At 46.6% G+C, this 23,944-nt stretch overlaps 1 protein-coding gene across 1 annotated transcript in view; it reads right to left on the reverse strand.

The window, feature by feature from the left end:
* Slc20a2 (solute carrier family 20 member 2) overlaps positions 1-23,944 on the reverse strand; it is an 88,562-nt gene that overhangs the window by 24,891 nt on the left and 39,727 nt on the right. Inside the window, exons 2-3 of the mRNA XM_032919439.1 lie at positions 4,922-5,476; positions 1,324-1,464 (exon numbers count right to left, since the gene is read on the reverse strand). Of these exons, the coding sequence (XP_032775330.1) occupies positions 1,324-1,464; positions 4,922-5,210 (430 nt within the window). The 5' untranslated portion in view covers positions 5,211-5,476. The remainder of the gene's footprint in view (positions 1-1,323; positions 1,465-4,921; positions 5,477-23,944) is intronic.

The following is a 23,944-nucleotide window of genomic DNA, read 5'->3' on the forward strand; positions in this document are numbered from 1 at the left end:
AAGCAACGCACTGAGAGGCCATATATCACAGACATTAACACCTATCGCCAGAGCCGTTTGCCGTGGGTCAGAGCTCAGGAATCCCTCGCTCTCCTCTGGAGCAAACATCACACATCGCTGGCTATGATGCTATTACTGAGGTTCCCATCCACCAAGAGCTTACAGATTAGTTCCCACTAGGCAAGCGGCTCTCAACTTGTGGGTTGAGACTCCTTTGGGGATCTCGAATCAGTTATCCGGAACATCAGATGTTTGCGTTATGATTTACAACAGTAGCACAATGGTTATGGAGTATCAACAAAGACAGTTTTATGACTTGGGGTCACCACAACATGAGGAACTGTATTAAAGGGTTTCTCAGCATCAGGGGGGTGGAGAACAACTGTGCTATCTCTCGCTTGTTTTTGAGTCTGATGTCCCAACAGCAAGGTTACATATAGGATAGGGTGGATTATGTTCCTTTAACTACATCCCGTTTGCTGCTTTCATTTCTGATCTCTAATGGCTAGAAATCCCCAGCGTTAGCCTCTACCGGGTGCTTCCAAGTTGGTGCCACTCCCAGAAACTACCTGGGAGTTTGGCAACACTGGCGATGCTCTGGCCCCGGCCCCTTATTCTGGAGGTGCAGAAGACAGTCAGGGTGCGGGCACTTTAATTGCTCTTTCCAGTAGTTCTAAGGGGCTAGAGTTGAGAGCTGTTTCTCCAAAAGCTTGAGACAGGTGATATTCGTGCTGGCCTGCACCCCTAACTGGCAGGCCAGGGGCCCATTATGACCCATAGCTCCTCAGGCTACGATGGTTCTAGGAAACACTCAACAGCACGCAGGATAGAGGTGGCCGTTTTTATTCTGAGTGGACTGGTACACTCAGTGAGGACTCATCACTGCTAAGTGTAGTTGGGCCTACAACCAAAGGAACCTGGCCGTGCTTCCTCCAGAGGGCGGAGCTGGGCAGCTTGTGACCCAGCGAGGTGAGGTCGCTGGCTTCATTCTGAGCTTCCCCATGACCATGAACACAGACACCTGGATGTAAGGCTTTTCCTCACGTGGGCCTAGGCTTAGTCTTTCTCTGTGCTGATTTCAATGAGATAAGTTTCTTTTCTTGGCAGGGACGAAGACGATACTGATTTTCACAGCCAGATGGCGCTGTCGTGTTTTGACAGTGTGGCACTGAAACAGCCATGTGACCGTGGACTTGCTCCACGCTGCGCAACCCAGGCCTACACCTTAACATCTCGGGGAGAACATTACACGAGTAACTCTTCGCAAAACTCCCTCTAGCAAAGCTGAAGCCTATGGCCAAAGGTACAGAAGACGGCCATTACCGATCTTGACGAGTTCCATCCACTGCACTCCCTTTGGGCCGATGGCCACGAGCGAGAAGCCAATGGTAGAGCCCACGATGCAGTGTGTCCCTGAGATCGGGAGTCTCAGGAAGGACGCGATCAGCTGCCAGACCGCTGAGCCTGTGGAGGGAGAGGTCCATTAAACACAGCTCTGCGGTGCATCTCAGTTACCTGACAGGGAGAGAGCTACCACACGCCCCTGGGTTTAATTTCCTACGAACGGTTTTCTTACAAAGCGTCAGTCACGCTGTAGTCACTCCAAGTGACTGACAGCTATCCCGTGAGGCTGAGGGTGTCAGTGATGAGCTGTTGGGCCGTGAAGCCTGGCACACCAGGCAGGGAATGAAAAGACACTTTCCACAAGAGCACTCTTGAGAGTGTTCGGGAGGGGTTTTGTTCTGCCACACAGTCCATACGGAGATAAGCTAGAGATGACCGTGCCATATAGGTCCGTGTAAGGAGAGTAACAGGCTGTACTGCACTTTGATGTTTGCCTCAGCTGTGAAAAGGAACTGAGACGGTTAACTGAAGCTGGCGTCTGCTCTCAGATCTTGTTGGCAATGCAGGGAGCTCTGAGTCTGGCCTTGTGTTCTAGGCTTGATGTTTTTCTAGGCTGTGGTCACTGCAGACATTTTCATAAGCAATGCATATATGGTAGGGAGCACTGAGAGTATTAGCTGGGCAGGGAGCATTGAGTGTCAGCTGGGCGAGGAGCACTGAGCGTATCAGCTGGGCAGGAAGCATTGAGTGTCAGCTGGGCAGGGAGCTCTGAGTGTCAACTGAGAGAAATCCCTTTCAGCAGTTGCTGAAAAGGGCAAACAGAACATAGGACAAAAGGGTTGGGCTGATAAAGTAGACTGTTAATCCCAAATGTTAACTCTGAAAATCAGGTTTCCTGACAGTGCCAGTGTCCTTAAGCACCCGCCCTGGCCTTTTCTTCAAAGATATCTGAGCAGCAGGAGAGTCACCTAAGGTCACACAGGTCCTAGCGTAAGTGGACTGCTGCTTCAGCGAAGGCCAGGCATGCTGGCCGTTGAGCCGAGGTTGGGCGGGGTGCTACGTACATCTCTGAAGAGTGTGTGCGGTGAATAAAGTATCAGCCATGCACTACCATAAGGTGGCAAGTCTTCGGGGTATTGGACAGTTCCCTAGGCCCTACCTCTGTGACCTGGGCCAGCAGCAACTGGCTGTCTTCCACAGAAAGCCACAGTTAGGATCATCTTTCCCAGCCTAGGACTGTAGTGTAAGAGTGTTAACTTTATGGTTTTCTAACGGTCCTATAAAGTTAACCTGGTCATGCAGCGGGTGCTCTGAACATACCCTGTCATGCTTAGACTCCTTTTTCCTCCCTGAGAGTCGCCACCATCTTTCTTGCTGACTTGATAAATTACAGTGAGGCAGGCTTGTGGGAAGAAGGACTGACAGAGGGACAGAGTGAAGGAGCAGCACGAGGCATGTCTGCATGGGCGTCAGGCAGCGGGCAGGAGCCACCTCACTCCTGGGGACGGCCGAAGGGTATCAGGTCATAGGCATGCCCAAAGAAAACTGAAGATACCCTAACACGAGATAAAGACATCCTACAGAGCAGAAAGGGATGAACTATGGGAAAAAGATACCGCATGAACTGGAGGAGACGGGAGGCAGGCTTCCTCGGGTGCTAGGCAGTGTCTGGATGATTAAGTAGAGGTCACAGTGAGGGGAGATCTGAGGAAGGTAGGTGCTGAGTGAGGACAGGAAGTGAAGAGGAGGAGGCTCGCCAGCTCTTAGGGAGCTTCTTGTGGTGGCATCAAGCAAGGTGTGTCTGCCAGTGTGGGCATTTACAGGAGGGGATGCCCACACTGGAGTCCTCAGGGCTGGAAGCATTAGTGGCCTCACGTGCAGTGGGTTGGTTTCATATAGGGCTCAGTGAGGGCCTTAAAAGATAATCTGTTGGGGAGGCTTAGGTGGCAGCCAGTGGATTCTACTCGACCTGACAGCTGGCCTGTGGGCAGCACGGAGGCGCCAGGTCTACTTAGAACAGAACAGAGGGGAAGGAATGAATAGAATGCAGGGAGAGGGAAGAGGAGAGACATCGAGAGAAGGGGGAGACCATGGAGGTGGAATCAGGAGCACGAGACAGTGAGGTTCAGGATTCTCAAGAGGATCAGTAATTGTGACGCTGACGTCACAATTCACACGGATCCCACTCTAAGGAATTCAGTTTTTGAACTCTAGACAAGGCATACAAACTCCCAACCAGACAAGCTTTGAAATCCATCTAACCGCAAACCAAAAAGGAAACAAGGACAGCAACTGCCACCCCCAAACAAACCCAGAGAGGAGAGAAACCGAAGCCATCGTGGTACTCAGACAAACCCTCAAATTGCCTTGGTAAACCCAAATTCTACTTGAGGTTTGAAAACAAAACAAAACCAAAACCTTGTACTGTTTGAGAAAGGAGCCAAAGGCCGAGGACGGGAAAGTAGAGACTGGGATCGACACTGACCGAGGTCAGCAGTGACTCCACGCTCCGCCAAGAGTTCTCGGTGCAGGGCACAGAGCGCCTCTTAGAGAAGCAGAGCCTCGGCCCAGGGCTCAGCAGGAGGAAGGGCCCCCACTGAGGACTCAGTCTGTCCGGGTTTCTCTTTATCCCCCATAGGTTCAACACCTCCTTCTCACAATACCTCACAGCAGCGAGTCTCAGTCTCCCTAATGGCGTCACACCTCTAGTGCAGTTGCGCATGTTCTGCTGAACTCAAACCACGGAATCATTTCGTCGCTACTCCGTAACTGTAATGTTGTTGCTGTTATGAATCATAACGAAAGTGCCTGTGTTTTTCAGTGGTCTTAGGTGACCTCCATGAAAGGGTTGATCCCCAAGGGGGTCGAGAGCCACAGGCTAAAAACTACTGCCTTAATGAGAAAATTTTCAATTTTAATTGATTATAATGAAATTATAGATTAAGTTGTAAAACCGTAAAAGCTAAATTAATCAATCTTTTGTCCCTAGACAATGCTTTGTACTAGAGAATGCTGGGGTCTCGTGCTAAGAATAGATCCTGCTGGTAAGTCACACGCCCAGTTCCCCAAGTATACTGCCATTACTTTTTCTAGTAGTGGAGGTTGCCCTTAGGGCCTCATGCATGCGAGGCAAGCAGCCTAGTCCAGAGGCGCACCCACCCCCTGAATATTGTCTTATAACATCGACACTTCTGAAATATTCAAAATCATACATGATATGAAATCATTAGAAAAATATAAGTCAACTTTCAAGGTCGGTTACAGGTAAAAATCGAAAATAGTGATATGTTAAAGAATGTGTGTATTCTCTAATAACTTTAACATATCCCTAAACCAATATCCTAGTAACCTGAGGCCCAGGCTTACTTTAAAACGGCTAAAAGGTTGAGAGACCCGACACCTGCTTGCGAAAGTCACAAAGTACACGCAATGAAAACCGTGCGGTAGACACAGAGAACATGGCCAGCTTCTGAACAGTTAAGGGCCGCACTCGTAGAAATGGCCACGGGAGCAATGGAGACAAGTGCACACACATGTGTGCACACACATCCCGTGGGTGCAGACTGAAGCTACTCACCGACCATTGCACTCACTTCCCCAGCCATGAGCGTTTCCACAGTCTCATTGTAGAGGTTCACGTCAATGATGCCCTTCCGGATAGTCTCGCCCACTTTCGCTCCCAAAAGCACAGAGCCGGTGGTTTCAAATATGGAAGCCAGAATGCATGCCTGTCTCAGGGTCACCACGCCAGAGCCCACCGCGGTTCCAAAGGAGTTGGCAACATCATTGGCACCAACTGAAAATGCCAGGATGAAAGCAATAATGAAACCCAAAATGACCATCCACAGATACCCATCCATGGCCATTTTGGAAAATGGGCTCTGGGGTACTTTTCCTTTTGCAGAAATATTTTAAATAAACAAAATTTGAGGTTGCTATCTTCGGGAGGCCAAGAGTTCTTGTAAACAGCGAGTCTGCTCTGGAAAGCGATGGATAGTGTTGAAGTCTGAAGAAATTGTTAACCGCTGGCTTTTAGACTACTGTCACTACAGTTCATTTGGTTATGGTCAGTCAGTGGTACACCACATTCCATATTTTTTCTCCCAGTCTGGGAAAGCTGTGATCTTTCTTTCTGTAACGAGAAGAAAAACAAAAGAGGTCAATCAGTATGAATACCTGTGACAGGTAATTGTCCCACCAAGTGCACTGCTTAAAGCCTGCTTGTGGGATCCGTCTCTGGCATTTGACAGGTCTGACCACAGGGGGATTTGAGGAACATTATAATCAACCTTTCCCTCCAAACCATCCAAAAATAAACAGAAAGCTGGCCTCTAGAGTGTTTAATAACCACAGAGCCACAGGGTGCCATAGTAGGTGAAGTGTCATATGCAGGTCCAAAAATGTTTCTGGTCACTGTTTTCAGAGAACCATTTCCTCCAATGAGCAACAGGTAAGGAAACAAGACATCAAAGTTGCAGTTTCCCAAATGCTTGGAATGTGCTTGGCTCTGGTTACAGAACCCAACTGTGACACCATGGGGTGAAGCTCATTTACATCTATGTGTGGGAATGATGTGTCTTCCAACTCTGGAACAAGGCCACTCCTCAAGGGAGTAACAAAGGAAGAACTATTGGGCCTCAGGGGAAGGGCAGAAGACAGAGGATGCGGCAGGCAGAGAAGGCTGGTCACTATCTGCTACCTCTCTACTGTCTCTCGCCCTTTCCAGGAAAAGTCAGAGGCCTGGATGCTACCATTTCATAAGTACTTACTGCACTGGGCATAGTAAGATTACCACCCACCCCATCGCCTTGGCTCCTGGTCACCCCTCGCTCTAGGTCTACACAACCTGAAATCATGAAGCTCAGCCAACACCAGGGCTTGGTCTCTGTGGTGTCTGAGTGAGAACACACACACACACACACACACACACACACACACACACACACACACACACACACACACCACACCACCCCCACTCCTGTTTAAATGCTTGGGCCCAGTTGGTGGAACTGTTTGGGAAGGATGAGAAGGTGTGGCCTTGTTGGAGGAGGTGGGTCACTGGGGTGGGCTTTCAGGATCCAAAGCTTTGCACCATTCCAGGCTTATTTTGCAGCCTCCTCCACCTGTCAGATCGGGTGAATTCTCAGCTGGATCTGCTGCCATGCCCTTGTGCCACTATTATGGACTCTAACCCTCTGAAACTATAAGCCCAATTAAATGCTCTCTTTTGTAAGTTGCCTGGGTTGTGGTGTTTTGTCACAGCAACTGGAAAGTAACTAATATAGAACCTGATGATCTCTGGCCAGGAACAGACCCTCTCCCTATCAGCTCCCGAGCTCCCTCCTCACTCCATTTAGGAATCTGCTCCAATGTCATGACTCAGGTGTTTTCCTGATCCTGAAGGATAGCAGTCCTTTCCCTAAGCCCTTATTCATCCCTGTTGTTCTTAAAAGACTTCAACTTATCACCTGTTTCATCCATCCATCCATCCATCCATCCATCCATCCATCCATCCATCCATCCATCACTCATCCTTTAGGAGGCACGGCCTGTGTTCTCCTACTAGAAGACAGACCTTAATCCACTGCTGTAATTCTAGGAGGTAGTAAGTGATCGAGTTACTGAATAGACAAAGAAGATAGTAAGGAAGTGGAGGTAACGTTTGTGTCCTACAAGGGATACACCTGGGCAGTGCTGGGGGCCTTGTATTTGTGTTCTATTACTAACTGTCAATCAACCAGACTTGCTGTTGTTCTGGATGGTCCAAGGCATAAAGAACGGGGCCAGTAGTGTGTTCCTTCATAATTGCTCACTGCACGGAGCAGACTGAAGAAGGCTAACCATCCATATCAAATGCTGCGTAATACTTGGGTCAGCCAATAGTTAGGAAATGGGAGTACAAAATGTCATAATCACTGTGATTACGGCAGTATAAAAAGCTAACATAAGAAGACCAAAAAGAGGCCTGAGAATGAGTTCAACTCACTTAGCACACATGAGGTCCTGGGTTGAATCTCTAGCCCTGAGGGTAGGGGATGACAAGAGCTGGGCCATTAACTGAAATGGTAGAAAATCTATGATTTTTTTTAAAGTTTTCTTTCCAAAATAAAAAATATATAGTAAGTCTATAAATATATTGAGCTATATATATGAAATGCAATCATTATAAGATTAAACAAAACATAGACTGATAGAGCCTATCGTTTTTAAGATGTTTATTCTCCTCAGGCTTCACGGGAGACAAATGGTAGGCTGTTTTCAAGGGACAAGATAACGTTCCACTGAAGGAGGGTTTATTTGATTTGATTTGATTTGATTTTGATTTTTCAAGACAGGGTTTCTCGGTGAAGCTCTGGCTGTCCTGGAATTCAATCAACTCACAGAGATCTGCCTCCTGGGGGCTGGGGTTAAAGGTGTGCACTACCACGGCCCAGCTGCAGAAGGGTTAATTAATATGACTAGTATCAATGTGTAGATGAACATCTAAAGCTATTTCGGAGGGGTCGGAGTGATGGCTCACATGTTGCTCTTCCAGACGACTTGAGTTCAGTTCTTAGGACCTTGCTAGGCAGCTATGAGGCAATGTAAGTTGAGCCTCAGGATATCTAATGCCCTCTCTGCCCTCTGTGGGCATCTGCAATTCATGTGCATGTATATGCACATGCTCTCTCTCTCTCTCTCTCTCTCTCTCTCTCTCTCTCACACACACACACACACACACACACACACACACACACACACACACCACACATACCTACACATACACACACACCCAGGAAAAAAAAACTGGGACCACTGCTCTTTCACTTAAAATGTGGGTTTTTTTTTTTTAAATGAAATTGTTTTTCTCCCTAGGGTAGGCTATAAACAAAAAAATAAGTATTTACTGGAAAGCTCCTTTGTTGGCAGTATAATGAGTGAAATGGATTCATTATGGCTCCGCTGGGGCTTACACCAGTGTCGGAAACAGACTACAATCAAATGACAACATAAATAGAGACTCTAAACTGCTGGCCAGTACCACATGGGGCAGAAAATGGAGTATGACCTCAGCTGAGGGCAGGGAAGGGCTTAGGGAGATCTCAGGAGGGAAAATTACCCCTGGCCGTGGGAGGCACTGATACCACTCGCTTCTCATGGTGGGGAAGGACAGGAGACTCGGGGAAGGCAAGGATGAGGGGAAACTGAAACTGGGCCACATGTGGACGGTGTTTATTACAGGGAGCCGGCATGATCAGACCTGGTGTGTGTGCGTGTGTGTTTACATATTTACTCATTGGTGATGTGTAAGTTCAGGGTGGAAGTAGGAGGTCGGAGGACAACTAGTCAGAGTCCCTACATGTGGGTCCTAGAGACCACACAGGTCACCAGGCTTAGGGCGAGGAAGGTTACTTGCTGGGCCGTCTTGCCAGCCGAGATGCAGTGGTTTTAAACTAAACGCTAAAGGCCCCAAACGCCCAGGGGACGTGTGAATGTAGCCAGACTGTGTGCTGAGGCACGCCACGAGGACCCTGGACTAGAGTCGCAACAGTAGCAGTTGGAGGGAAAGAGGCTTCACCTCACAGTTCTGGGCTAAGAGGGACTGGACGGACAAACATCCAAGTGGGTTTTCCTTCTTTCTTGTTGGGCTGTTTGTATTTAGTGACAAGAGAGGGGTTGGTGACAAGCTGCATGTAAAAGTCAGCAGAACATCACGGAGAGCAGCTGGTGACACACGAAACTATTGTGTCCTTTGCTTGGGTGAGAATTAATCATTTTTAAATATTACTTCTGGCAGCCAGCCCAGAGATTTGATCTGATGCCTTTTATGGGCCCTAACCACTGGACTCATGTCCAACAGTGCTGGACTGAGGAGAAACAACAGCTACTCTTCTGCAATCTAAACGATTTCTTTCTCTGGCTCCGAAGCACTTAAAAAAAAAAAAAAAGACGAACACATTGGTTTTCTCCCTTCCCCATCATGCACCCATCTCTGCCATTTACATTAAGCTTAGCTAAAACGTAACAAAGTGTACACACAAAAGGCAGAACGCACTGGAGAGGCTGCCCACGGTTAAGAGTCCACACTGCTTTGGCAGAGTACATGAGTTTGGTTCCCAGCACTCATGTCAGGTGGCTCACAACTGTTTGTGACTCCACTCTGGAGGACTGGAGCCCTCTTCTGGTGCTCTCAGGCACAAACCCCCGTACAGATAACGTATTAAATATAATATTAAAAATAAGCCTTAAAAAACTGTGGTCTTGAGTATTTCAGATAAGTGGTTCTAAACCTAGTCATCCAAAACTGAAGTTATTGATCAGTGAGATAATAAAATAAGCCATGAAACCATAGGCCAAGAATGGTGGCTGTAATTTCCAGCCTGGAAGGCAGACGATCAGAAATAGCTCAAGGCCAGCCTAGGCTACAGAGTAAGACCCTCCCTCTCAAGGCCAGCCTGGGCTACAGAGTAAGACCCTCCCTCTCAAGGCCAGCCTGGGCTACAGAGTAAGACCCTCCCTCTCAAGGCCAGCCTGGGCTACAGAGTAAGGCCCTCCCTCTCAAGGCCAGCCTGGGCTACAGAGTAAGACCCTCCCTCTCAAGGCCAGCCTGGGCTACAGAGTAAGACCCTCCCTCAAAAAAATTATGTAGGCTCATAGTCTGAGATTCGTTCCCAATTTCAGATTTACTATCAGGATATATCTGGGGTGGATTGAAAAGTAATCAATTATTAAATGAGGTGACCTTGGGGTACCGCTTCCTAACAAGCCAGAGGTAATATAACAACTATTTAACTACCTGAAAAAGGTCTATGTGAAAATGAATGAGTGAATGAATGAACCTTAAAAACCCACAGAATCTGAATCACAGGAAAAGGTGGAGACAGCTTTCTTCAGCTCAGAGCGTGACAAGCTAGATGATGCCATGTAGAAACCACAATGTTAACTCTCCAAGAGCTGAAGGGGTTCGAGTCAGCGACGTGTTACACGAGGGTGCTGACTGACAGGAGCGCAGGGCTCTGAAGATGAGCGCACATGGACTCATTCAACACCACCTGTTGCTCGCAATTGTCACTTCAGTCCCGGGGGACCTGATTCCTTTTTTTGGCTTTCAAGGGCACTGCATAAATGTCACGCACAGACATGCACACTGGCAAAATACCTGCGCATGGGAAATAATAAATCTTTTCTTAAACGCTAGATTCCCTGCCCCACACCGAAACAAATGAGTTTTAAAAGTAAAGTCTGAAGCCTAAAGAGAGTCAGAAAAGACGCACGTAAATGTCTATTTAATCCTGGGATGGGGAGGCTTGGATACAACACGAAGCGATAAACGAGTGGAGTTTATAAAAATGATAGATGAAGACAGCCACCTTTTTATAAAATGATTTTATGTGCGTGAGTGTTTGGCCTGCATGTATGTGAGTGAAAACAAACATTCTCAGACTATTCTTGGACAGACTTATAACTATTTTAAGCTGGGAATGTGAAGGAATTGTGGTCCCAAACGTATTTACGGAAAAAGGTCCCTGCTGAGGACTGCTGCTAGAGGCTTTGTGGTTTCCATGTACACATGCATGACATATATATATTTAATTATAATCTGCAGGTTTTATGTACATATGTACCACATACAATTTAAATTTTATAGGTTATAGGCACACATATGTCACATATATTTATCTATTTTGTAGGTTCTAGGTACACATATATTACACATATATTATTTATTTAATTTTATCTTTGAGGCAGGGTCTCACTATGGCCCTGGTTGGCCTGGGATTCACTGTGTACACCAGAAAGGCCTTGAATGCAGGAATTGTGGGCTGAGTCACTATACTCAGGTTTTATTTTTTAAATATATCGATCCAGACAGTTGTTCTGCATTATGGTCTTATGTCTCCAAAGATGATAAGGCCCCAGACTGAAGAGCCTTAGCTGAGTTTCCACTTTCTTTCTGTAAGGACCCAGATGCATCGCGCCCTCTCCCTAACAGTTACGACCTATTTCCTCTGAAAGCTGAAAGTTTCATTTTGACAACTGTGGATGAGAACAGAGCTCTACCTTTTCCACCCGTGATGTCTAATGACTCTGCTACATATGGTTGACTTAGACCCCCACCCCCAAACACAAAAATCACTAGTTTTTCCTGATAAGTGAAACAAAATGAAAACTTCATGTTTGGTTTCTCACTCTTTGTACAGCAGCACAGCTGAAGAAAGCGTCTCTTTTAACATTTCACACACAGATCTTGTCACGAGGAGTTTCTATTTATACCATTCTTGAATGACACGCGAAAACATTCACATTACACTTTAAAATGATTGACAGTAACAGGAAAAGCTGGCACATGGAACCCAGCCCTTGGGAGGCTGATGGAGGAGGGTAATGAATTTGAGACCATCTTGGGCTACTTAAGAAGTTCAAGGGTTTTGTGGGCTACATAGCCAATCGGTCTTGAAAAGTCAACACGGGGGCTGGAGAGATGGCGTGGCAGTTTAGCGTACTTGCTGCGCTTGCACGGTGGTTCAGTTCCCAGCACCCACACGAAGTCTTACAACCATCCATAACCCTAGTTTCAGGGGATGTGATGCCCTTTCTGACTTTCATGGGCAACAGGCATACACAAGATGCATATACATGCATGCAGGCAAAACACTCATACACATACAATAAATAAATCTAATATATAAAAAATACACCCTTAAAATGTAATGGTATATTTGTGAAAGTAATTTTATATGTTCATGTTCATGGTGAGAATGGAGATGTTGCTAGAATAGCCCTGAGATTGTGTGTGTGTGTGTGTGTGTGTGTGTGTGTGTGTGTGTGTGTGCATGCATGTGTGCCCATGCATGTGTGTGTGAATATATACATAATATATATACATAGATATATGAAAGACAGAGACAGATAGATGGACAGACAGACAGACAGACAACACACACACACACACACACACACACACACACACACACACACACACACACACATACAGAGACAAATAGACAGATACTCACTGGACCTGGAGCACAGTGATTGTCTGGATTGGTGGCAAGCTAGCCCTGGGACCCCCCTTTCAGCTCCCACACCCACCTAGTGCTCAGGTTACAGATGTAGGCCTCCCTGCCCAGCCTCCCCTGTGAGTGCTTACCCACTGGCCCATCCTCAGCCCCCTCAAGCCATCTTTAAAACAGCATATTAAAGCAAACATGCAAAGCAGTCTGGGCACAAAGGGGCCTGCAGACCATCTTGACAGAAGGGGCAGGAAAGGGGCGGGGCTACTTGGTCAAATGTGAGAAGGGGCTGGGCACAGGGAAAACAGGCAGGAAGGTGGAATGCATCCTCAGTGGGAGCCAAGAGCATGAACAGCCTGCAGATGCAGATGAAGATGGCACCTGGCAGGAGACTGACTCTGGACGGGTGGGACAGTGTGCTGACACCTCCACCTCTTTTCCCTTCCAGGCTGTAAGAGGGAACATTTGTCTCTCTCCTGTGGAGAAGGGAAAGAGCACATGACCTGCTGGCAGGGCTCCGTCCCCACTCCTGTCCGTTAGCTACTAGTTACACCCCTCTGGTAAGTCATCTCAGAGATAGCTGGGAAGCAAGGAAGTTGGTACATGGCTACTGATTACAGCAACGTAGAGGCCACAACACTGTTAGCATCATTGGCAGGTAAGACTTGGGGCCATGGACACTTAGGTCTAACCCTACTTGTGTTCGTAATGGCAGTGGACCTTGGCTGACTCCCATGTACATTCTAAACCAGTTGGGTCTTCTACAAAATTTGAACGATGATAATATCCACGTCTCTTACTGTGGGGCGGCAGGCAGTGAAAAGTACCCTGATTCCTGGTCGAGACAGGTTGAATCCCTGGGAGAGCATAAAAGGGATGGCAGGCACATTCTCAGCCTCCCAGATCAGGGTGTCACTAGATGCAGACCCCTACAAACCCCTGTAGAGAGGCAGACCAAGTCACGTAGAGCAATGCCCCAAGCCCCTCCTCCACAGGTGAGCACGTGACCACAGGTATCATAGGCTCAAGACAGATCAGTCACAGAGGACGATGCCCCATACCCCTTCTTCACAGGCGAGGAGATGAACACAGGTCACATAGGCTCAAGACAGATCAGTTGTAGAGACAGGACCACGCCCCCAATATGTAAATGAGATCTGACCCATCCAAAAAACTGTATTTAAGCTGTGTTCAGAATTAAAGGTGTGTAGGAATTATTCCATCATCTGAGAGCTTCTGTCTTTTTTTTTTTTTTTAAGATTTATTTATTTTATGTGAGTACATTGTAGCTACCTTCAAACACACCGGAAGAGGGCATCAGATCCTATTACAGAAGGCTAAAAGCCACCATGTGGTTGCTGGGAATTGAACTCAGGACCTCTGGAAGAGCAGTCGGAGCTCTTAACCACTGAGCCATCTCTGTCTTAGGAGTTGTTAACACCACTGCTTAGGGAAGAGATCTGCCCTCCCCGAAATCGTGCCAGAAGCTCCCCTGCACCCCTGGCCGACTAGTCAGTCTCCTGCTGGCTCAGATCGGCTGAAGCAACCAAAGCAGCAAGCAGAAAGGAGAAAGAATGGCAGCTAGGGGCGGCGGAGGCTGTTCCCCCTCCCTGCCTGAGTTCTCTCCCCCTCGCCCGAACCTGAGCACCTAGTGGCCAGAGATCTCCGTGGGAGAGCGATATAAAGTATTTTGTAATTGTGGTGTGCTTCAAGTAACTTGAAGGACTTGGCTTCGCTAAAGGCAAAGGAAGAAGTGCAGTGTAAGGATGCAAACCCTTCTAGCAAGATCGTTCTCATTCAGTGCTGCTCCTTGCCCCTGCCCTGCCCCTTGCCCCTGAGGGAGTCCTGTGGTTAGCCCAGGATCTCAAATCCTAGAAAGCCCTTCTTGCAGTTCCAAACCATGGATCTTCTTTGGTTAGAGTGACACACACAATGTGAGGGACAGGGACTTCCTGGGGTTGCGGCGGGGTGAAGGGAAGTAAAGAGAGATATTAAAAATATACGTGGGGGCAGGGAGGGAGAGCCTGGAGAGATGGCTCAGTGGTTAAGAGCACTGACTGCTCTTCCAGAGGTCCTGAGTTCAAATCCCATCAGCCACTTGGTAGCTCACAAGCATCTGTAATGGGATTTGATGCCCTCTTTGGTGTGTCTGAAGACAGCTACAGTGTACTTATATACATATATAATAAACCTTTAAAAAATATGGAAAAGCTGGAAGGCCTAAGGGACAAAAATGACTCAAAATGGTAAAGCCATAGCTGGGGTGTGGCTCTGGGGCAGCCAGTCAGGGGACACCCTAAGACCCTGTCTCAAAGACAGTAACAAACAAACAAAGATAGGCCACCAGGTAGTTTGGCAATTCCTTCCAGAGCCAGGTGCACGTGTGCTGATCAAACGACAGTGAATTCATCTTGGGGGCATTTAGCCGAAGGGCATGAATACGCTCGTCTACACTGGGAATATTTGGCTTAAATTTTACCTATGGTAGCAGCTACATCACTGCACACTTTTTAGAACTCACTAAAGTACATACTTAAAGTTGATGAAGATTACTGTATACAAAGTAAATCTAGTCCAATATAATCCAGGTCACACACACACACTTTTGACAGTTTTCTTTCCCATTCTGTAGGTATTTATCCACTCCCAGTTCCTCTGTGCTAAACAAACAGAAAAGGTAGTTCTTCCTTCTTATTGGAAAGGAGACACTTCCATAGAGACACCATAAGAATGGCCAGTTAGGGATGGGGAGACAGTGCCTGAGGATCTGCACTGCCATCCCCAACACCTGTGTGAAAGGCTGGGCACAGTGGCTCCTGCTATAACCCAGTACTGGGGAGGTGGAGACAGGAGGCTCTCAGGGGCTGGGCAGCCTAACCTGATTTGTGAGTTCACATTCTAGTCATAGACCCAGTCTTACCAAACCAAGTGGACATGGCATAGTGGCATACACCTTTAATCCCAGCATTTAGGAGGCAGAGGCAAGAGGATCTTTGTGAGTTCACAGCCTGGTCTAGATAGTAAGTTCCAGGGTAGTCAGTCAGGCCTACACAGAGAGATCTTATCTAAACTCTTGCGCTCGTGCACACACACACACACACACACACACACACACACACACACACACACACACACACACAAGACACACTACCACAACAAAAGAAAATCTACTAACTAGCTAGTTAAACTACAAGGATCATGTTTGAAGCAGTGGCATCAAGGGTCCAAGGAAAACATGAACTGGAGGATGTATTAACAGCAGGGTATGAAACGCCCCTCACAGGAGAGGGCAGACATATGCTGGGCAGGCCTCAACTTCCTCCCAGTCAAGGACCCTGACATAGGTTTATTGACATATGGTCATTTATGATACACATGGAAAAGAAGAATGTGTTTAATGTCCTTAGATAGGGGGCTGTGTGAGAAAATGCCAGAAACCTCTGGCGGTGAGCTGCTACTGTAGTCACTGAAATGATAAAAAGAGTTCCCTGGTGCTGGCACACAAGACAGCTAAGTGAGCCAGTGTACACAATGGTTACACCATCTGAATTCAACCCATGCTAAGACTGGAGAAGCATGCTTGCTGTCGACAGTGAGCTCTCTAGGTGGCATTTATTCCTCCAACCCAGCAATTCTAGGCTCCTGCAAATAGGGCACTAGGTAAGCGCTCTCTTAGGGAGCTACAAGTCCAGCCCTTCTTCACCCCAACCCTTTCTGACATTACTGAAATTTTCTACTATACGCAATTATCATTTTTATCCCTGGAAGACTTCAAAATACCACAAGGCAATTAATTTTTTTAATGCACCACCAGCATACACTTGTATCTCTTTAGCAGACAAAATAATCTTCTGGGACTGTATTAATCGTCTGGGGACTTTCAGTTAGCTCAGGCTAACTACTCAGAGCACAGTATACTTCTGACACTCCTTCATGCGCTTCTGGTTTACTCTTGAGGCTATCTGATCTGTCATTCTGGTGGCTAAGGATTTAGGAGGAGGGGCCCGAAGTCTTGGCGTCTTCCTAGGTGCCACTCTACAGGATTTGTTTAGACTCTGGATCCCTCTCACACCCTCCCTTATCTTCCGTGTGCTTCCTTTGACCATCCAGGCTGCACTGAATCAAACTGCCCTCCCGGTGCCAAGCTCTCGGCATGTGTTCTCACCGCTGTAGTAATGGAGGCTAACGTTTACACGAGGAGCTTATAACTACTATTTCTTCCTGTACTGAACTCCAGAGCTAGAGAAGCTCAGGACACTAGAGTCTGAGGGGACTTTAGGATGTGACTGGTGTAAGAGAGGGTGACTGTGAGGAGTCCCTAAACACACTACCTGGTAGGAGTCAGCATTACAGCAGGAGACCCTCAGATGCACCAGTACAGAGGACCTACAGAGTGGATTGCTGGGCCACGCTTATCAGCCTTCTTGGTGGCCGTATCTGGGGCACGGTTGGTCCCTGTGGTCCTGGGAGGGTAGAGCTGGGGTGAGGAGAGGACAAGGAATGCAGCCAAGGCTTTGTCCTTGGAAGCTGTCAAGGTCACTTGATCCCTCCAAGCCCTGTTCAGCTCTGTAATTCTGCATTAACCCGAGACCACAGGATTGGAAAGAGGCAGTCTTGCCTAGAACTGAGAACCACAGGATTGTTCTGTGGGATGAGGTGGGTGGAGCTTTCAGACCCATTCCCAAGCAGGACAATGCAGAGTCTTTCTGACCTTACAGCACACGAACCAACTCACTTTGCTCCACCTAGAGTTTCCACTCCAGGGCCGGGCCTCTGGCTTTCTCCCCACTTTCATCCCCACAGACCCTATCCCTGCTTTATCTCTCTCTCATGGCTTTCTCTATTGGCATTTTAAGTTCTCTCCAGCTCTCTTTGTCATTGTCATTGTTATTTAAATGTTCCTCACACAGACTTTTCTCTCTTGGGAAGCATTATAGAAATCTAACTTAATCTCTCTGTTACACACACACACACACACACACACACACACACACACACACACACACACTGAAACAGGGTCTCATTACGTAGACCAAGGCAGTTCTGAACTTAGATCCCCTGTCTTTGTCCTTCCTCAGTGCTGGAACCAAAGGCATGTGCCATCATGCCTAGCCAAATAATTCTTAAAGGATAAATAAATAAATAGCAAAGACAATTAAAATGGGATAAATTCAAGGAGTTAAGAAGAAGAGTTTAGAAGGTTCAATGTGAGTCTCATGGAGAGGTTAAAAGTCAAAAGAAGGGGTAGCAGTTATTTCCTTACAGATAATCTGAATGAAATCGGAATGACCGTATGGTGGGCTGTTATAAATAAGCTTGAATTTGTATCTCAGTGAACTGATAAAAAGTTATTACAAGTAAGGATGTATCATCGATTAAAATCTGAAGACTGGAGCATAAGGAAGCAGCCACCTTTCATCTAAGAAAGACTACGGCTGGGCAGGTGGAAAGACTCTGAGTAGATGCTGTGTACCCTGAGACCAGCTCCTACTGAAAGGCAGGAACGTCTGTAGTGGACAGAGTGTTACAAACCCATCACCACTGTGGCAGAGTAGTGTTTGACAGTGAGGGACAAGGACAAATGGCAGGGCTTTATGAATTTATGCCCATGGAAGATGAAAAAGGTCTAAGCATTTCCCTTTTGCATGTTTTCTGTATGTACTGGGATGGGACCCCCAGTGCCTGTGAGGAAATAAATCACTTATCACAAGAAAGTTTTATCAACTGGCAGGCCTGGGATGGCTTGCTCTAATTCTGTGCCTGAAGTGTTGGGCTACTGGCCAGGTTCCAAGAACTATATTAAGGAGGTGCTGTCCTCCAGCTGCATTTAAAATGGAATCGTGTATATAAATAGATACCTTGGCTCTTACATATGGACTTGCTAGTTAGTTCTGTTCTGATGGGTTTGGGGGCTCAGGAAAAATACGGATGGTACTTACAGAACTCTGACCTGGAGCTGTTACGGGGAAGGATGAGTGGTTAGGAGTTCTCGCTGCTTTCTCAGGAAACTGGTGTTGGACCCCAGCATCCATGCTGGGGAGCTCACAGATGCCTTTACTTTCCAGGTCTGCATCTAGCCACTGTGGGTTCCCTCAGAGGCACAGACGCTGACCCTTGGGATTCCTGGGACACTGCATGTTTTTCTAATTCAACACAATGTGAATAGAGCTAACAAATGACTCTATATATTTCATGTTCAATTCATAGCTCCCTGCTCGTTGCCCTCGCTCCTGAGATTATTTCCCTTTATAGATGATTTACTACTATGTTTTATACGTAGGAGTGTTTCCTCTGCGTGTATGTTTCTGCATCATGTGTGCCCAGTGCCTACGGGAGCCAGAAGAGGGGGATGGAACTGGAGTTACGGACGCTTGTGAGCTGTCATGTGGGTGCTGGGAATTGAACCCAGGTCCTCTAGAAGAGAAGCTAGGGTTGCACTGAGCCATGCCTCCAGCCCATTCCTGAGATTTTTGAGCTCAGGTTGCTGGGCAGCAGAACAAGTAAGGAGAGGACAAACAATTATGATATGGTTTCAGGTTGTGTAGCGCAGAAAGAGTCTGGCCGAGTTTGAGAAGCACTTCATTACCATGTGGCGTTTTTATCAAACATTCCCAACACCGTGCCAAGCTAGCAGTGCAGAGAGCCTGAACAACACGATTGGTTTTGTGATGTTGCTCATGTGATTGAGGGATCCGGTGGAAATTTAGTAGTTCTTCGTTTCTTCCACAGAGAGTACCTAATTTGATTTTTTTTTTTAACCAAAATAAGAAATCCTAAGAGCTTGTTTGATAGTGCCTTTGGAGAAACACGGACCTTACATACCAGCTGAAGACACAAAAGGGATCGGACCATTGATAAGATGTCTCTGAGGACCATTTCTCTGAGAGGATGCTGGCACTGAGACATGGACAAGAACCAGTTCCCTGGCTTCATCCTCCCTTTGGCTGACTTGGACCAAGAGAGGATGCTCTGGCGAAAACATAGTTAGGAAGTAGCCAGATATAAGCAACGTTTTTGCGACATCTTATGTCAGTTCAAACAGAGAAAGAAGAAAGAATATATGATTATTTTGTGCTTATCATGGCCTGTGCCAGAGCATCTGTGCACGTCTGAGCAGGGTCACTGTCTAGGGTCCCTGTTTTAGCCTGAGAGACTTCATTATTTCTTGTAAGGCAAGTCCTCCAGCAATGAATTCTCTCAGCCTGTATGGTATGGACACATCACTTTGCCATTATTGTTTTTAAAGGACAGTTCTGCTGGCTGTGGACCCTTTCTGTCATCTTGCCTCCTGCCTTGTGGGCTCGGTGTTTCTGAAAACATGACCAGTTGTCCTTACTGAAGGTCTCCTGTGTGCAATGGCTGCTTCCCTCTTGGTCCTTTCAAGATTTTCTCTTTTGTTTTTCAGTCTTCTGACTGAAGTCAAATGTCTGGATGTCTACCTCTTTCTGTTATCGAAATTGGAGTTGTTAAGCTTCTTGGATGTACAGGTCAGCATTTTTCATCAAATGTGAAAGGATGAACTATTTTCAGTTATCATTAATTATTTTTGAAAAATTTAAAATGTTTTCTGCCCCTCCACTCTGTGAGTGCATATGTAGGAGCACATGTAGTGTGTGTGTGTGTGTGTGTGTGTGTGTGTGTGTGTGTGTGTGTGTGTGTGTGTTCAGAGGACAATGTCAAGTGCTATTCTCCAGGTATGGCCCACCTTGACTCTGAGACAGTGTCTCCCCCTGGTTGCTCTAGAAGTTTCCTGGGCAGGCTACACTGGCCAGCCAGCGAATTCCAGGGATCTGCCCTCCTCCCCTCACTGTGCTTTCACTGGGATATCAAGCACATGCTACCACACCTGCCTTCTTATGTGAGATCTGAATTAGGGAAGTCACATCTGCAAATGTGTTAATAACCGGGCCCGTTTCTACTTTGGATGTTAAGACTGCTGTGTTCCACAGTGGCCTACATTTCTCAATGCTTCTGTTTATTTTTCTTCATTCTTTTTATTCTGCATAATGACCATTGCTCTATGTCAAATCTGCTGACTATTATGCCAACTTAAGTTCACTGTGGAATCAATCCTTCTAATTAAATTCCCGTTTCATTACTGTTCAAGCCCTGAATGGTGGCTGACTACATTCGGCATTAAACCTACTGACTTAATAATGTTTAAACATACAGTTCACTGAGGTCCACGACCATCCTCACCACTCATGGCTGTAAAGCTGAAATCCTAACCCATTAGCCTGCTCTCTGCTCTCTTCCCAGCTCAGTCCTTCACAATGGATACTCCACGTTCTGTCTCTAGGACTCTCACCACTTAGCGCTTCACGGAGCAGTCAGTGTGGCCTGTGTGCCCGACTGCTGAGCTATACGCTTGCTGTGAGTGAGGCCCACACTTCTCACCTGCGCTCATACTGTCTCACTCACCACAGGGTCTCCAACGCTGGTCCCCATGGGCTCCAGAGGGCACGGCAGGGTTTCCTTCTGAAGGCTGAACAATTCCTTGCATGTGTATACCAACTGTATTTCACTAGTAACTACCAAGGGACTCTTGCGCTGCTTTGCCTCTGGGCTATCAGAGCATTACTGCCAGTAAAGTGGGCAGACACATGCTTGTTTGGTACCAGGCTTTCTTATGCCTAGGAGTGAACTGCTGGGTTACTTACAGCTCTATTTTCATATTTTTGAGAAACTGCCATACTGTTTCTTACACACCAGCTTCTCCAGATCCTTGTCGGTGCCTGCTACTTTTCCTTCAGTTCCCCTTTTCACAGATACACAGCCACCCTGATCGGGTGAGCAGACACATTACTGTGGCTTTAACTCTCCACTCCTCAACGCTCAGTGATGGCGAACAGTTTCGGATGTTTGCTGGCCCTTTGTTTACTCGGAGGGCTGGCCCGCCAGCAAGGTCAGGTCCTTTGCTGTTTTATTACTTTTAACAGTTGAATTGTACTTTAAAAATAATATATTCTGAATACTAAGCTCATCATCAGATCCGTGAGTGGCAATATTTTCTTCCATTCTATAGGGTGTCCTTTGATGTATAGATGGCTTTAGTGTTTATTTTTTTTTTTTTAAAGATTTATTTATTTGTTATATATAAGTACACTGTAGCTGTCTTCAGATACACCAGAAGAGGGCATCGGATCTCTTTACAGATGGTTGTGAGCCACCATGTGGTTGCTGGGAATTGAACTCATGACCTCTGAAAGAGCAGTCGGGTACTCTTAACCGCTGAGCCATCTCTCCAGCCCGGCTTTAGTGTTTATATAGTCTAATAATGTTGCCTGTGCTTTCAGTCTCAGATTTGGTCATATATTTGTATATATACTGGGTATATAAATACTTAATTGTGAAGTAAATGAGACTGCCCACCCCCACCCTCATCAGAACGACTTTGGTCCCCGTTGGTGTCACTGTTTGGATATAAGGTTTAGCTTCGCTGGGGGAAGTGTGCCACCAGGGTGGGCTCACGAGTCATTCCTAGTACTTCCTACTGTGGCTTAAGATGAGAGCCCTCAGTTTCCAGCTCCAGACATCGGGGTGGCTCTGCTGACATGAACTCTTACTGCACTGGAGTTGTAAGCACAAATAAGAACTTTCTTCTATGAGCGGCTTTGGTCATTGTGTTTATCACGGTAATGGGAAAGCAACTAATTTACAGGTACAGTGTGTGTATGTGTGTGTGTGTGTGTGTGTGTGTGTGTGTGTGTGTGTGTGTGTGTGTGTGTGTATGGCATGCCAATGTCACCCTATCTTTAAAAGAACTCTCCATACATAATTTTATTTTGTTAAAAAACATATTCATAATGGTTAATTAGAAAGTCTTGTTTACAAAATTCAGTTTTGGAACTCCCTCAAAAACAGTCTTTACTGACCCTAGACTTACACTGTCCAAATTCCTTTTATCTCACAGTGTTTTTTGTTGAAAACTGGCCCTTTCAGATAATATGAATTTCAACTCTGGGTACTAAAGCTTTTTGTGTATTTGGCTGAACTACTTCTGTGAAATCTACTCCCCACAGTATATATGCACTGATATCTCTGTTCACTTTCTGCCCTTTATTTTTATATTGGTTGTGGGGCATCAGAATACACCTTTTGGTCAAACGTTTGCTATCGTGTAGCTGTTTCCTCTGAGGCTGAAATATTCCATTTAGCAGGGAAGCTTCTTTATCAGCAAGGTAAACAACTCAAAATAACCTCAGGAAGTCCATGAAACTGAACAGATTAACTAGGCCCCTTCCTTCCAGAATAAACAGTAAAGACAGCTGAGGGCCACTCTTAGACAAGCCAAGGTGTAAAGAAGACTCTAACACCAGATCAACTGGCTGCAAGAAGCAGAAAATAGCCGAGCTGCCAGGAAGAGGCTTATCCCATCTGAGTCACATGGAAAGGACAAACTCAGACCTGTTGAGTTGTCTGCAGGGTTGTCCTGTAAGTTCCAGGTTCCCAGCTTTGTGAGCTGTCACGCATGCTGGGGTGCAGGAGAAGCCTGACTAGCCAGGGCAGCAGCAAGCTGGAGAGCTCAGTGGTCAACAGCACCACTGCGGTTTCACAAGACCCACGTTTCATTCCCAGTGCTCACGTGGCACTGTAACAAGGATCTGTAACAAAGGTCTGGTCTTTGTGGGCACTGGGCATACTCATGGTGGATAGAAACACATGCAGGTAAAGCACCGATACACATAAAATAGAAATAAATAAATATAAAAACAAATTTGAAGGGTCGCCCAATGGTGTTCTTTGGGGGAGATGGAACTACTGTGTCGTCCATGTGTGGTAATGGTTCTAAAAATATGCCTGTGCAAAAGGTTATAGATAGAAAAGGGCATTTTCTGTGTGCAAATGAAAAAGTGGTCAGTATTTGTATTTAGAGAGACTTTTGAAGCGGTGCTGCTCTTAAGAGCTAGATTCCTTCATTACTGAATTCCCAGAAGCTGAGTATTTAATATTCCCCAGGGAAGTAGACAACGAAACCTTTCAGCTTATTATACCATTATACCACTGCCTCTTCAGAGTATAAAGAGTTAACTTAGAAATTATCCTAATGCTCAGTAGTGAATACGGGCAGGCCGAACTTTCAGGCTTGATGGCGGCGTGGGACTCCAGGTTTGTCAGTTACTTGCCAGTCTAGCAGACTGCTATGAAGTAAAGAACAAGGAAACCCCAAAGAAATGCAATCAACACAGGAGCCGGTCAAAACAGGCCTGACTGAAAAGGCCCTTAGCTGGATGCTCTCCCTTCTCAGCCCCAGTTCTGCCCGGCCTGCAGAACGAGACATGACTTTAAGACTCTGTCCCTGCTCCACTTGCCACTTCAATTACAGGTCAGGTCCACTGTAGGCAGTCCCGTTAAAGACCTTTGCACTGGATGGGCTCAGCTGGGACTCCTAAATGTAGTGCATTTACTACATCCATAGCTCTTGCTTCTACTCACCAGTCTTCAGAGTGAGGCAAAAACAAACAAACTCAGATGGACAGATAAGGAAGAAAAGCCCAAACCAAGATCTATGCCGCCCTCCTCCTCCTCCTCCTCTTCCTCCTCCTCCTCTTCCTCCTCCTCCTCTTCTTCTTCCTCCTCCTCTTCCTCCTCCTCCTCTTCCTCCT

Source organism: Rattus rattus, chromosome 13 (assembly GCF_011064425.1).
Source record: "Rattus rattus isolate New Zealand chromosome 13, Rrattus_CSIRO_v1, whole genome shotgun sequence".
Classification (NCBI taxonomy): Eukaryota; Metazoa; Chordata; class Mammalia; order Rodentia; family Muridae; genus Rattus; species Rattus rattus.